Source organism: Muntiacus reevesi, chromosome 3 (genome assembly GCF_963930625.1).
Source record: "Muntiacus reevesi chromosome 3, mMunRee1.1, whole genome shotgun sequence".
NCBI lineage: Eukaryota > Metazoa > Chordata > Mammalia > Artiodactyla > Cervidae > Muntiacus > Muntiacus reevesi.
The window spans coordinates 167,749,039-167,764,641 of NC_089251.1; the positions used below are offsets into that span (position 1 = coordinate 167,749,039).

At 47.9% G+C, this 15,603-nt stretch overlaps 1 protein-coding gene across 2 annotated transcripts in view; it reads right to left on the reverse strand.

Annotated features, from left to right (window-relative positions):
- TIAM2 (TIAM Rac1 associated GEF 2) overlaps positions 1-15,603 on the reverse strand; it is a 236,261-nt gene that overhangs the window by 33,702 nt on the left and 186,956 nt on the right. For both annotated transcript variants that reach the window (XM_065931068.1, XM_065931069.1), the window contains one exon: positions 10,854-10,957. In XM_065931068.1, the coding sequence (XP_065787140.1) occupies positions 10,854-10,957 (104 nt within the window). The remainder of the gene's footprint in view (positions 1-10,853; positions 10,958-15,603) is intronic.

Consider the following 15,603-nt stretch of genomic DNA (forward strand, 5'->3'; position numbering starts at 1 on the left):
AACTCACACAGCACAGTAAATCAACTACATTTCAATAACAAAACTTTTTTTAAAAGCCTTAGGCATAGAAAATTGTTTTTACGTCTCACCTGAGATTACTGGTTTGATCATCAGTCTTTCCATCTTGGAAAATCATCTATAAATTCATGACATTCAACATCTCGCGAGGCTAATAAGAGGCGAGCAGAGGATGCCTGGCCCTACCCTGATGCCCAGAGCCCCCAGGTCATGTGGGCGGTAGAGAGGAGACAGGCTTCTCATCTGACTGTCCTTTATCTTATGGTTGCTGAACTGAGAAGGAAATGGAGTCTAGTCTCCAAAGGCAGCTCAGAACAGCTTGAGAGGAGGAAGACAGCAGGGCTCCTCAAGCTATGTGACACTTGTGGCTTCTAAGAAGTTGGCATGAAACCCCCAGCCTGTGCAATGCCAGGCCAGGACTTCCTAAGCAGTTGCACAAAGAGTTTCCTCATCTGACATCTGTCTTCTGCAAACTCTAGAGAACTTAGGTGATGGCCAAGGATTCGAGGGTGTGAAGGAAAGTGAGTCATGGGACCGAGGGAGGCACTGGAGGCTGAACGAACAAGAAGAGGGAGAAGGAGGTGGCGATGTGCAAAAAAATGAGAGGGAGAGAAGACGGAAAGAATCAAGGGCACCTGTAAAAACACACCTCCAGTTTTCTCCTGGCTCCTATATTAGTGACAAATACATGCTTTTTGGACATTTAATATATTTTTATTTTGAAATAATGTGAGATTTGGGCTTCCCTGGTGGCTCAGTACTAAAGAACCCACCTGGCAATTTAGGAGATGTAGGTTCAATCCCTGGGCCGGGAAGATCCCCTGGAGAAGGAAATGGTGACCCACTCCAGTATACTTGCCTGGGAAATCCCGTGGACACAGGTCCATGGGGTCGCAAAAAGTCAGATACAACTAGCGACTAAACAACAAGCATGAGATTTACAAAAGAGTTGTCAAGGACAGACAGATTCTGTAAAACTTTCATTTAGTTTCCCCTAATGTTAACATCTTATTTGACACATACGTTTTCTGCTGCCATGTTCCTCATGCTATTATCAAGAACAGCAGGAGACTGATTCACAAAATTAATAATCCCATCTTTGCTCGCAGCAGTTAGCAACCTGGGATGGAAGATGGCAAAGACACAAACATCTGCTTGTGTGAAGGGCTCCTGGGCAGAGTCCCTCCCCAGACCCTGACCTCCACGCCTTCAGCTGCCCAGCCGCAAGGACGTGGCAAAGAAATCTTCTCAAAGAAGAGAGCACGGGGGAAATTGCCAAATGATTCGAAACAATTTCTCAGAACCTTTCTTTTTTTTCTTTAAAGCAAAAGCGGTGACACCGTGGGGCTGGGACTTTATCAAAAGGTGAGAAATCTGCTACGAGTGATGAAAGGCACCAAAAAGCACTGAGACTCAAATACACTGTCCCTGACCAAGCACAATCAGAGTGTTCATTCAACCATCTCCACGTACACACAACAAGTGAAGGACTAGCTCAGAGCTCTCAACAAGAGCTAACAGCCAAGAGCACCTTTGTGAAGGAGATTTTAGTAGAAGGATGAAAAAGCAATGTGATGATACCCCCACTCCTGGGAGATATTAAAGTCAAAATTAGATGATAATTGCGGCTGCTACTCCTTCAAAAGAAAGGGAAAGAGAACGCAGCAGTTGAGACCAGCTCCCCTGCTGAAGTGGAAGCTGCCAGGGTGATGCTCTCGAAAGAGACACACACGAGCTGCCTGACCACCCCCCCCCAAAACTAAGCATGTAAACCACTGCCTCCTTGCCCCTCAAGGCAGCTGTTCATTTTACAAAAATGAGTTTCACACAATTCTGCTTTGGAATCAAAATTTAAATGCATGTCCCCCCCCCCAACATCACTGTTTTTTCCCACTAATTACAGAAAATAAAACTTTTTGAAATGTTCCGACACCCAGCATACGATGCTACACAGCTGGTGGGCATCTAGGGATGTCTACCCACCACCATCAACGTGGCCTCCTCGTCTCAACCTAGAGATGCATGCCACCCAGGGAGGGGCGGTCATTCATCTGACGCTCCTCAGTCTCTTAACCCACTCAAAGACTAGCGCACCGAGAGCCCACCCCACACAACCGATCAGGCTTGAAGACGAAAACAGAGTTCAAGCGCTACCTTGATACAAACACAGAGCTTGTCTTACTGCAGGTACTTGATACTTGATTCTGTAATGTCCACCGCATTAAGTCAAGACAGAAGCCAGATGACTCAGATGTTTACTCCGAGGGCTTCCCTGGTAGCTCAGCAGTAAAGAACCAGTCTGCCATGCAGGAGACATAGGTTCGATCCCTGGTCTGGGAAGATTCCACGTGCTGTGGGACAATTAAGGCCACGGGCTGCAACTAGTGAAGCCGGAGCGCCCTAGAGCCGGTGCTCCACAACAAGAGAAGCCACCTCAGTAAGAAGCCCGCACCCCACAGCGAACAGTAGCCCCCTCTTGCTGTAGTGAGAGGAGAGCCCGAGCAGCCATGGAGACACCAAATTAATCAGTAAATAGAATTACGAACCCAGAGTTCATCAATTCCTAAGGGGGGAGACCACGGATAAACATCGTAAGATCAAGGAGCTCCCTGGAACCATGGGTGACTTTTTACATACGTAGCTGCGCTGTTTTCTGAGGGTCTATAGCTTTCAGAAGATTCTCCAATGGTCTGGTCTAAATAATTTCCTGAACAACGTAAGAGAGGGGAAGCATAGAGCGGATACGGGAATAAAGTCTCTGACCATCCCCCCACCTTCACTTACCATTACCGTAAATAGCATCAATAACCGTGTGCAAGACCATAAGTCCCCAATACGCAGTCTAAGTGGGCTCTTCTAAAACTTATTGTTCTTTTAAGCAGCTTTCTGTCTTCATGAGATGAAAAGGCTGTCAAGCAGAAGACCGCTTTAGATCACGTTTGGACAGACAGACAGACCGGGATGGGTGTCAGGGACTACAGACGCCTGGAGCCAGGATGGGCCGCCAAGGTGGACAGATCCGCCCCTCAGCTGCGCAGACGCAGGCATGAGATGACTGGTCCGAGGACAAAGGGACTTCAGGGTGAGACCTCCCCACGCCCCGGAGGCTTCCGCTGAGAATGTACGAGCGCTCCCCAGCGGTGTTTACGGAGGTGAGGGGTTGACCTGAGAAACCCAGACTCCCTCCCTTCTGCTCTCCAAATAGTCTCCATAACTCCTTGTCCAATCTGGGAGGCTGAGAAAGAAAGTAAAGATGGAAAAAAGTAGCTAAACGCCAAAGAGGACGGGGCTGGGAGCTGGAGGGAGGCTACCACTGCTACAACATCTCCCATGGCCGAATCCAAAAGTGCATGGCCCCTCCTCAACACCGGGAACTTGCCGCAGCCCTCCTGGACTCGTCCAGGCACCAGGATCAATGGAGTGACCTGGAGGAGCGGGCTGAGGGCCCTGTCCGCCCCCAAGGTGGGGGTGGCCGGCGGGCTACTCTGCCTGCCTTGGAAGGACCAACAGAGCCCTCTGCAATCTCACCATGGAGAGGACGGAAGCAATATCACGGCCCTGCTCTTCCAAAGGGGAGGAGAAGGAAGGAGGTGCCTGGACCAGAATCCAGGATGGCCAGTTGGTCATCGGCCTAAGACCAGGCTGCCCATCCCTGCGGCCGCTGTCGTCAGGGTCAACACCGGGTGGCCGGGCCCCGGGGCGTCTTCCAGTCGCTCTCCTGTGAGTCATCGCCCGCAGTGTGAGGCCGCATGTGTCACCACCCCGTCAGCCCGTGGATCCAGAGCCACAGCCTCCTAGCAGGCCCGACGGCACAGCCCGCCCGCCCGCGGGTGACTCAGCCACCACCGCCCCGGGCCCCTCTCCGCTCCTCTTCCTTGTGCGACTCTGCAGATGCCTCACCGTGACACCTTTTCCTTCTTTCCAGAAAAAAAAGAAAAACAGGATGGAACGGGAGAGCCTGGAGGGGAGGGAGAAAGCGGGGGACAGAAGCGGGAGGAAGTGGGGGCTGGGGGACAGCAGAGGAGCGAAGGGAGGCCCAGAGGGAAACTGAGTCAGAGTGCCCACAGGAATGCCCCCAACAACGCCAGGGCTCGAGGGGGAGCGGCTGGGGGAGCCCTGCACCTGCAGCTCCGCTGGGGCTCAGGGGCCGGGGTCCCCACCTCACAGACGGAACCAGGAGAGCAGGGGTGGCCCCAGGCCTCCCTGAGCTGAGACCCACGTCTCTGGGGGCCCCACACGCCCTGCTGCCTGCACGTGGCGCCTCACCTCCCTTGTGAGCACAGGGCCCCGGGCTCACGAAGGTCCCCCCCAGTCAGCTCACAGCATCCGATGGGCCCCCACTCCGGCCCAGGTTCCCAGCAGGGGAGTTTGGGCTGCTGGGCATTCGCTGGGCATCCCCCAGCTGGGAGCAGTTCCAGGTGGCCCACAGCTCAGCAGCAGTGACTGCCACTGGTCAAGGGGCTCTGTCCAGGGATGTGTTCCTGAGGCAGACCCCTTGAGGACCCCAGCCCACAGCCGCGGGGATGGGAAGGGAGACGCCACCACCAGTGAGATCTCTTCGCCCGCTGGACACACCCTCCTGTCCCAGATTGGGCCAAGCAGCAGCCTGCTCTGGGCACGACGCTGCCCAGCTCATGGGCATCATCACTGGGCAATGACCAGTGCCCAAGCATCGCCCTGGCACTGAGATCTGGTTTCCTTGCTTCCTTGCCTTCTCTCCTTTGACACTGTGGGTGGCATCGAACCCGGCGGGACAGAGGGTGTGAATGATCCACAGCCACAAAGGGGTCAGTGATGTCCTTCCTGCCACTCCCAGCAGAGACTCGGCATCTCCCGGGCATATCAGCCCGAATGATCAAAGACAGACCAAGAAGAGTAGGGGGTTAATATCCTGATGCTAGGAAAATGGGAAATTAAAAACAAAAAAAATCCAACGAACTACAAAGAGATCAAAGGACCTTTCACAAGCCAATGAAAATGAACCCCAGTCATTTCAAACAAGTTCACCAACTCGCCACCAAGTCCCTGCTGAAAGGAAGCAGGTGTTAGAAATGCAGAACGATGCACTTGAGGACTGATGGGAAACTCCGCTCAACTTTGATCCTTCTCAGCCTGAGTCCTCTGTGTCCTCGGCACCTCCCTCTGCCCTGAAGCAATGCTTCTCTTGCAAAGGGCCAAGAGTCGGCAAGACCCTCTAAGCGTCTCACACTCACAGCTCACTCCTGCTAAGGATAAAGGCAAACCTAACATACAACCATTTTTATTCAGTCACTTGACCTTTTCTGAAGGGTTGTTCATCAATTCAAAACATTCTACCTAAGTAAATTAAGCTAAAGATGGGCAGGTTCTGTCTCCATGCAGGTGACAAAGAGCTAAGAGGACTCAAGGGCTGAAGCCCTTGGTTCCCCATTCTTTTTCATCTCATGGGACAGCTCAGCAGGCTTTGACCACAGACACTAACTTCAAGAAGACTCGGGAGGCAGCCGAGTGCCTAAGTCTTGCATTAGGTGAGTAGAGTGGGAAAGCATTCAGAGCATGCAAATATATGAACCAGTTGGGGAGAAGGACTGCTCGCCCAATAATCCCTCATGTCTGGGCTTCCAGTCATCCATGATCCTTTCTGCAACACAGGTTTGGGACTGCTGTTATTTTTACTTACAGATGAAGACACACAGGCTTATTAGAAAGGCTGGGTACCTTACCCCAGGGTACGCAGAGGTAAAGCCTGGTGGCTCAGGACACAGATTCCAGTTCCCTACCGTGAGATGAAGAGTTCTTTCCATTGTACCAGTGCCTGGCTACCTGGAACTGAATCTCTGCGAAAGATAACTGTCTCACTAATCAGACCCCAAGTCATTTCTCAGGGACCAGTTTGCTTCAAAGATGCTACCTCTCTGTTCATCCTCCAGGAATTATGTCAGTCAGCATGCATTTTAGACATTGGTGTGTTCAGTTTCTGAAAAAGGATCATGATTATATCACTCTATTGAATAGCAGCCATGTGGAAAGACTATTTATAAATAAGTTCTATTTGCGCTTGACTTTTTAACCAAAGCATCTTACAACCAAGAGATCCTGAAGTAACACAGAATACTCAGAGAAAGGTAACAAAGACATATAATTAAAAATGCTGGAAAACAAATAACGTGACCCACGAATCCTTTTCCTTTAGCTTCTTAGAGATGTAAGCTCTTAAAAGCAAATCATGTGAGAAACTCAAAAGGTTAAGCTAAATGAGTGAGCAGGCATCAAATACTAAATGCAAGTTAAGATCATGCTGAGTACCAAAACCTAATCATCAGTGCATGGCCCTTTTTCTACCTTGAAAAACTAAACAGGCACAATATATCCTAAAGCGATTAAATTGCAAAGAGCACAACATACAGTTGTCAAGGCTGTCTCCAGATTCTCAAAGCTCGCTGTTCTACCAAAACAACGCCTACAAACTGCAAAAATAATCACTGCCAAAGCTACCCTAGGTGATTACATAAAATTCTTCTAAAAAGCTGAAAAAAAACTGATTTAATCATGAACAACAAAAGTAAAAACGCTGCTTACCTTGTAGAAAACAGGTTTCACCCTTGTGGATTTTCTGTCACAGCCTTAAGCCCAATACAAGTATGCACAATGCACCAAGAAAATTTGACAAAGCCTAAAATTATTTACTGTCTTCAAATTCTCCTTCTCTCTTTTCAAACATCTTTTACAGAGCAAATATTCAAAATTTCCCTAGGACTTTCTGATATCTTTATATTTCAAAACAACAGAACTATTACATCAGACGTCCATTTAGAGACCTATGCAACCCCGGCAAGAGAGAGGACAAATTGACAACGCCACCAAATAACGACTATCTGAGAATTCTCTCATCCTGAGCTATAGAGGGCTTGAAGATTACTGCCAGGATCCCTTCTGGAAAAAAAGGCTGATGATCTCTGCCTAACAGCCTTGAAACATTTCAGAGTAAAAATCAACTTTCAAGACAGAGAAAAGAAAACCATGCACCAGGCACGCCTGTGTTTGGATCCGGAATCCACATCCCTGAGAATCAGATCCCTCGGTTTACTTACGTGCCATACATAGACAGGAAAAGTTCAGGGAAATCTGCTCCCTCTGGGAGCAACGATTCCATCTACAGTCGGCTGTTGGGAAGTGAGTATGACACGCGTTTGCTCTCACTCTCATCCCCAGGCGGAGGGGGAAAAAAAATCCCAAACTGCTCTTTCAAGTCACATTCACAAGGGCATCCTAGCGCCACCAAGCTCTTCCTCCAAGGCAGCCCGGGGGATGGGGGTGGCTGTGGATTTCCACCTCACACCCTGAGTCTGCCGGCTCTGGAAAGGTGCCAGGTCAGGACACACAGGGAAACGCTAGAACCACCAATCCCCGGTGGTGCGTCTTCCCAGCCAGCTCAGGGGCAGCGAACCACACCAGCAACCCTTCTGGGGACCGCTTTCCACACCTCAAGTTCCCAAACAAACCAGAAACCCCTTCAACCCCCTCACCCCCAGAGAAACTGTTTATTCCTTTCAAACTCCCCACTGTTATAATAGTGAGAGCTAATTGCTAACAATACTGGGGGGAAAGAAAAAAAACAAGGTCCCCACACAGGGGAGGGTGACAGGCCACACAAAGAGCCATGACAGTAATAGGCACCCTTGAGGAGAAAGAAGGCGATCAATTATAACCCATTTGCAGAAATTGCGGGGCTGTCAAAAGCCCTACTTACAGCTGTGCTTCATCAAGCCAGGCTGCGTTTGATTTTCAAGGGAAATTATTCCTTATTCTCAAATCTAGTATATGGTGAGTGAAATACCCCAAACAGCCCAGGTTCAACCAGGGTCTTATTTGAACAGAAATGAATGACCCCAAGAGGGCTGATGGGCCAGCGTGGGAAGCCCAGGAAACAGAGAGGTCTCCCCTCTGGGGAGTGACCACCTCCTATGGGCACCAGGGGACATCACCAGGGCCAGCACACACTGGACACGCATCATCAGACTCCCAGATCACCATTTGAAAAACAGACAAGCGTCGCTTTTAGATGTCACCCACTCTTTCCTAGGCGGCTAACAATAAGAACAGAAATTTTATTTTTTAATTCTGCAGTTCAACACTTCCTTTTCACTACCATCCATCACAGTGATCACTTCTGATGATCACAGATTCTTCTTTGCCAAGGAACAAAGAATATGTAAACTCAGTAGCTGCAATGCATTTGCTTGAATGTTTTTAAAATGTACTGACATCCATTATTATTGGTAGATCTCTTCAGATTTGAAAAAGATGAGATGATAACTGCTCTAGACTTGAGAGGAATTTGACAGCAAGTGCTTAACAAGCTAATATTCTTTTTTAATATTTCTTTCTTCTGTATTCCTTGGCATTCCTTTGCTTTATCCTTTAATCATTTTAGCAGTGAAAATGAGCTCAGAGGGCTCCAATTTTGAGCTCAACTGCATCCTTCATTCCTCTTCTAAATTTCTAACTGATGCCCCAATATTCATTTTATAAACCTTTGCTTAGTTATGATAAGTACTGTTAAGAAACAGAAATGGAAATAGCCTCAACATGGTAACTTTCTGCAGATTTATTTCACTGAATCGTAACATAGAACTTGGAAAAGCATTTCCTTCTTAAGAACTTTAACTTGGAACTCAAACAGACCATGGCAGAGAGGAAACCATTATCCGTGATGGCATTCATGACCCTCGCCCACCCCCAAGCCGCCAACATATGCCAGTGCCCCCAGGCCCAGAATCTTAGACAGCCCAGTTTCTTGAGGGTTTCCTTAGCATTTGCCTTGTTTAAAAAATTTAAGAGAGCTTTCCCCAGAGGTACAATGGATGAGAATCTGTCTGCCAATGCAGGGGACACAGGTTCGATCCCTGGTCTGGGAAGATTCTACATGCCATGGAAAACTGAGCCCCTGTGCGCCAACTACTTAAACCCATACGCCTAGAGCCCCAGCTCTGCAACGAGAAGCCACTGCAAGAAGCCCACGCACCACAATAAAGAGTAGCCCTACTTGCCACAACTAGAGAAAGCCCACGTGCAGCAACCTAGACACAGCACAACCAAGTGTAAATTAACTTTTCTTTAAATTTAAGACAATGCAGTCCAAACACATCCATTTGATGCTGTAGGATCCACTGCTTCATTCACACACATACACACACACATGATGAATTTGAGCTATAACACTGGGTTCCCAAAAGTAAACAACCAACCGGAGTTGGAACAGAGCAGAAAGACGAAAAATCCATATGGCTTCAGTTTAGTAAAAGAAATTGCCTCCTGGGTTTAACCAGACCAGTGAAAGCAGCTGAGTAACTGGTTTGCATGAGGAATTGGGAAGAAAGAGAAGGGAGATTTTGGAGGAAGTGGATAGGGAATGGGGTGGGATGAGAAGGAAAAATAGGGGAGAGAGGTAAGGACCAGGTGTCAGCAGCCACTAGAATCGGCCCTGAAACTGGCAAGCTCTAACCCCATCCCCTCTGCCCCAAACCGGAGGCCACCAGTCACCTGAGACTGTACCACTGGCCATGACCAAGGCACCAGCTCCTGGTAGCATTAGTTTAAGCCCAACTGGGCTGTGACCAGGCTGTAAGTCTTATTCAAATGCCTGTGATGGTCTATATTTCCTCCATTCTTGCTTTGTATTTAAGATGAAAGCAAGAGAGAGAAACCATGAATAATCTCAAGGTCAGTTAAAACTGGACTCTGAACTAAAAGACATCATGTCAGACGGACCATTCCCGAAAGGAGAGCTGACTGAGAACAGTTAAAAACGCAGGAAAGGAATATGACAAGCGTTGGTGAGGACGTGCAGAAATCGGAGCCATTGTACACTGCTGGTGGGAATGGGAAACGGCTGCAGAGCGGTCTAGGCACAACAGTCGGACTGTTCCACAGAAAGCTAAACACAGAATTACCACATGACCCAGCAATTCCACTCCGAGTGGCGGACCCAAAAGAAGTGAAAACAAGCTTTGAAACAGATATTTGTATGGCAGTGTCACTGCAGCATTACAATCACAACAGCCAAACCCAAGCCACGTGCCCATTAGTAGATGAGGGGATAAACAAGACGGAGTATATACATACAATGGAACATCAATCGGCCATAAAAGGAGTAACGTTCTGATACAGGCTACCACACGGAGGAACCCCAAAAACATCATGCAGAAACAAAAGGACAAATATTCTACGACCACACTTCTATGCGGTAACCAGAATAGGCAAATGAGAAAGTATAATAGGAGTTACCGTGGGACCAGTGAGTGGGATGAATAGGTAGTTATTGTCTAACAGGTAGAGGGTTTCTACCAGGCAGGATGAAAAAGACCTGGAAATGGTGATGGCTTACACAGAACTGTGAACGCACTTAATGCCACTGACACACACTTCACAATAGCGACGACGGGAAACTGTATGTTTCGTGTATTTTACCACAACGAAAAGACAAGACCCTTAAAATAATCTTCGGCAAAATAAAAGTAGTAAAGGAAAACTTGCATAATTTTTTGTGACCTTCAGGATGCCTGAACACAGATTCTCCTTGTCAAACCACCCTAATGCATGAACGGCCACATTTGCCCTGCTCTTCAGTGGGATGTCAGAGGGCATACAGGAGGTCGGGCCAGAGTCAAGGGTTCCTACTAGAACTGCACTTTCAATCAAGAAGGAAACTATTTCCTTAAAAAAAAAAAAAAATGTGTTGGCCATTGGACCTAGGGGTAGGATAACTCCATCTTTTTTTCCCCCACCTCAGGTGCAGGCAGGAATTAACACTTGCCTGCTAATGTCCTTCTTTAAGATTTGGGACAGAGTCTTACCCTGAATGTCTGCTCCTTCTTCTCCCTGTGGGAAACCTGATCCAGTCTTCCATCAGTCTGACTCCTTTTCAGGCCAGTTGTGACATCAGGGACGTTGCTGAAATCTGCGTGAAAAGTGACAAAAACATAGGCGAGTTTGGCCATCTGTACAGAATAGTAGTGACGAGCTTAAAGGCTCAGACAGAGAAAGAGAGCAAAGGAAAAAAGTAAAACCTAGAAGGCAGGACGTCATGGTCCTCAGTGATACAGTAGTTAGCATATGCAAGGCTGGGCTTCTGAAATAGACCTGGGCCCTGGCCAATGGAAGCAGCAACATCTGAGTGTTGGGTCAGAGAAGGCCAATGACCAAGCAAAACAATAACTTAAATGCCTGGCAGATTTTGTCAAACTCCATTGTTGTGCAAACTTCACTAAGTACTATATTATACAAAGTGTTGGTTACTTCCCTTTATTTTTGGCTAGGTGATGGTAAAGGATAACTGGGCAAACCAGGGATGTAGCACCATAGATTCTTATTACAACCCACAACTTGCTCATTTGCAAGCATAATTGTTCTTTTTCTGGCATGAACCACAACTGCAATGTAAATTGAAAGTCCTAAGAGGAACAGCAAACCTTGTTAACTTCCAGAGTTAGGGTTAAGAAATAATATAAAAGGTTGGGTTAAGAAATGATATAAAAGGTCAAATAGAGCATGTGGTTTTCCAATCTGCACTTACACAAGGACACTATTTTCAATAGCTCTTTCCAGGGGTTCTCAAATTAAACTCAAGAAAGATGAAATGACCCACTTCTATCAAAACCACACACAGGTTTTCATTCTAATTGTTGTGTTTAGTAGACTTTCCTCTCAAGTAGGCAAAACCAAATGGTTTCTGATTCCAGTCAACTATAACAAGTCATCAAACTCATACCTGTCTGAGTTGATCTAGGCAGAAAAGACAGCTATAGACACTGGCAAACCATCCAGCATGCAGGGGGCAATGACAGTGGTCTCTAATAGACCTTTAGAAGCTATGGGAGCCCTAGGAGGTTGATGAACCTCTTGGACAGAAATGCTGGTCCATGATCCAGGTTGATATTACCAATTACTGCACAAGAGGAGACCTAAAGAAAATATCTTAATGGTCTACAGAATTCTAGGGCTCTTATTTCTTCTTCATTTTACTTCTTCCAACACGCTGACCCCACCCAGTAAAGGACCACATTGTCTAAGCCACACTTCATTGTTGGCTGCAGAGTAAGTTAGCCCCATAACACAGTGCTGATCACAAAAGCATGAACCATCCCTGGGCAAGTTTCAGGAAGAAACTACAGATGGGGATACCAAACTCACCTCTCCAGGCCCCTAACACCACACCAGAGAACAGTCCACTCGCCAACAGGCTGACCACGTGAGAAGCAAGGTCAGACTCTAAACCAAAAGAGATGCACCACTGTTCTTCCACCACTGAGGTTGCTACATGCACCTCTGTGTAAAGAAGACCGACCAAAAGAAAACAGGCCACGTTCCTCCTGTGTTCAGCACAAACGCACCTCTCCATCCATGCATTCAACACGCACTTTTTGAAAACGGGCTCTTTTCCAAGCACTGTGCAAGGTGCTGGGGATACAAAGATGATGAGACGCAGTCCCTGCTCTCAGGATGTGTTTCTGGTGAGGGAGGGAGAGACAGAAACAAGCACAGCAAACTACCAGAGATGACGTGAGAAGAAGCCACACAGGGCTGAGAAGGGCCACTCTGGGAGGAAGTTAATTCTCCCTGGGGCCCTAACAGCCTTCAGAGCAAAGCAGGCACTTCAGCAAAGTCTTAAGTGGGGGATAGTGGGGGCGGGGGAGGGGAAGGTAGCCCAAGGGTGGAGGGATTGATGGAAGGCAGGACTTGGGCAGAAAAACAGGCCAGAAAGTCACAGCAACAGTGAGGGAACAAGGAGGAAGTATCCAAATGAATGCAGAATAGTGTGAACACAGGGAAGTCAAGTGAACACAGACAGTCTGTGCAGGTAACTCCACGGGTCTCCTCTTCGCCACCTATTTCACGTAAGGAGATGCAGACAAGGCAGGCATGAAGGCTGAGTGTGGCTTTCACGTCTCAGGTGACAGGGTGGTTGGGACAGAAGTGGGCATCCCAAGATTGGCTTTGCCAGAGCTGAATCTGAGATGCACATGGACCATCCAATGCAACACACCCAGGTGTTCAGTGGTGAAAGAAAGGTCTGCACAGGAATGTGGCTTTGGAGCCATCATCATGCACTTGGCCGTGAAACCACGGGGATGGATGGTGCTCCCCGGGGAGAATGTGCAGAGTGGTACAAGAACAGGACCAAGGAGAGAACCCTGGAACCATCAAGGCACGGTGCACAGCAGAGGAGAACTCTCTCTTTAGAGAGAAGTCACAGAGAAGTACAAGGGAATCAAGAGCAATGTCACAGACGCCATGTGATAAAAAAGTACATTACCTAGGCAACAGAGTCAAATTTGCTTTATTTCTGCCTTTTTTTAAAAACAAAAAGCTCCAATATTTCCAAAGAGTTATATTAAATACAGGAAACAGGACATGCAATCAATGCATTTATCCATGAAGACGAGTTCTATAGCACCTACTTTGTGTCAGGTATGCACTAAGTTCTGGGGACACAAAAATGAAGGTGACCTCAAGTCCCCTGAAGATCTCAGAGACATCATGGCCACAAGGAGCCATGGAACCCAGAGGCGCCAGATGGATGCTGGAGAAAATAACACGGCTGATGTCAAAAGCGGGTGCCAAGTTTGAGTTCTGAGTCATCTCTTCAATATATTCACAAAATTTTGGAACTTAGATGCTGGAAACTCCCAGAACCACCTTTTATCTCTTACAAAGACAAAGTGCTTACCTGCTAATGGAACATATTTCATGCCCTTCCTCTCCAAACCCTGCCCATCCCAGGACAAAAGGCTTTACTATGAATCAGAGAGGTGCCGCTTAATTGCATGGAGCCCCTGGGTGCAGCTGGCATCCTCTCTGAGGCAGAAGCTGGACAGGAGGGGTCATAGGATCCAGTTCCCACCAAGGCTGGACCCTGGGATCCAAGAAGAGGACACAGCTCTGCCAAGACAGGAAGTCTCAGAGCTGTTCCGCTGCCCAAATTGCAAGAGGGTAACTGGTATCTGGATCCATGGAATCTCTCAGATAACTGACTCCTTCTCCAGCCCCCCCAACAATGCACCCGCTCTGTCCTGGAGGTGACAAAGCACGAGGAAGCCCAGTTTGACAGTGTCCTCGACCTTGGATCTGGGGTCCAGGAGCCTCAGATTTCAACTGAACCGGCGCCCCTGTCTGTAAAAAGGTAGCATGCCCTTGGTGTTCTGACTAGAGGAGAAATGAGAACAAAGTAGGTTCTGGAAGAAGAGCAGACTGGCTGAAAAGAAGTGTAGGCCGGTACAATTCAAACACTTGCTTACAAAGCGGTTTTAAACAGGCGCCACGCTGACATCCTGTCCTGGGTGCCAAACGCCTATGTAGAGCCCCACTTACACTCTGCCCACAGCCTGAGCACCAGCTGCTAAAGTGAGTAAATATATATCCTTCCCCTCCCAGCCAAAAACGGGCTCCCCACCTTGGGAGAGCCTCTGTGTGGTCCTGTCCCTTGACACATGTTGGGCCACTGGATCCCTATCATAGATCACCAGGCACATGCTTCCCGCCCACCCCAGACTCTGCCGCTGCAGAACAGATGTTCAGACGCACTGCATAAGAGTCCTTAGCCAATGTGGTTGTAAATAATGAAAAATAACCAAGTTGCATATTTAAGTCAAGACATCTATTTATAACCGGTAAATACACTCTTGTTTTTCTCACCTTATTCCCTGTGAAAATTAATAATTTGGGGTGAGGTCTAACAATTTGAAATATCTAACATTTGGTGCTGGAGAAGCCTCTTGAGAGTCCCTTGGACAGCAAGATCAAACCAGCCAATCCTAAAGGAAATAGACCCTGACCATTCATTGGAAGGACTGATGCTGAAGCTCCAACACTTTGGCCACCTGATGAGAAGGAGCCGACTCATTGGAAAAGACCCTGATGCTGGGAAAGATTGAGGGCAGGAGGAGAAGGGGACGACAGAGGATGAAATGGTTGGATGACATCGCTGACTGAATGGACATGAGTTTGTGCAAATTCTGGGAGATAGTGAAGGACAGAGAAGCTTGGCGTGCTGCAGTCCATGGGGCCACAGTCAGACATGACTTGGCGACTAAACAACATCATCTAATTGGCTGACATGAGCTTCTGCTCAGCGGTGAGCAGCAATGTCTCAAGTCTTAGGCTCCATTCCTCCATGTGGACCATGAATTCCATTTATTTATTCCCTGGTCAGATGGGCACTGAGCACTGCACGCTCATGGGTACCAGGTCCTAGGTCAGGTGTGGCACATGAGACCAGCCTCAGACATCTCTCCCCTTTAAAAACAAATGATTTTGGAGAGTAATGACATCCTGGGCAGGCTGTACCAGGAGTTGACTGTCCCCTGCTTTCTTGCATATTCTATCGTTTCTGTGGGGGACTGAGGGAAACATGGGACTCCAGGTGTGAGACCCCTGGAAACTCAGTGTCTCCCAGTTCTGAGCATCAGTACAGACCCCACAGCTATCCCAGTCAGCCAAGTAACTGGCAACCCCAAACTCTTTATAATGAAGGGCAAAAACCTGTGCTCAATAACATCCTGGGGATCAACTTAAAATCAGAAACGTTAGGGCTTCCCTGGGGGCTCA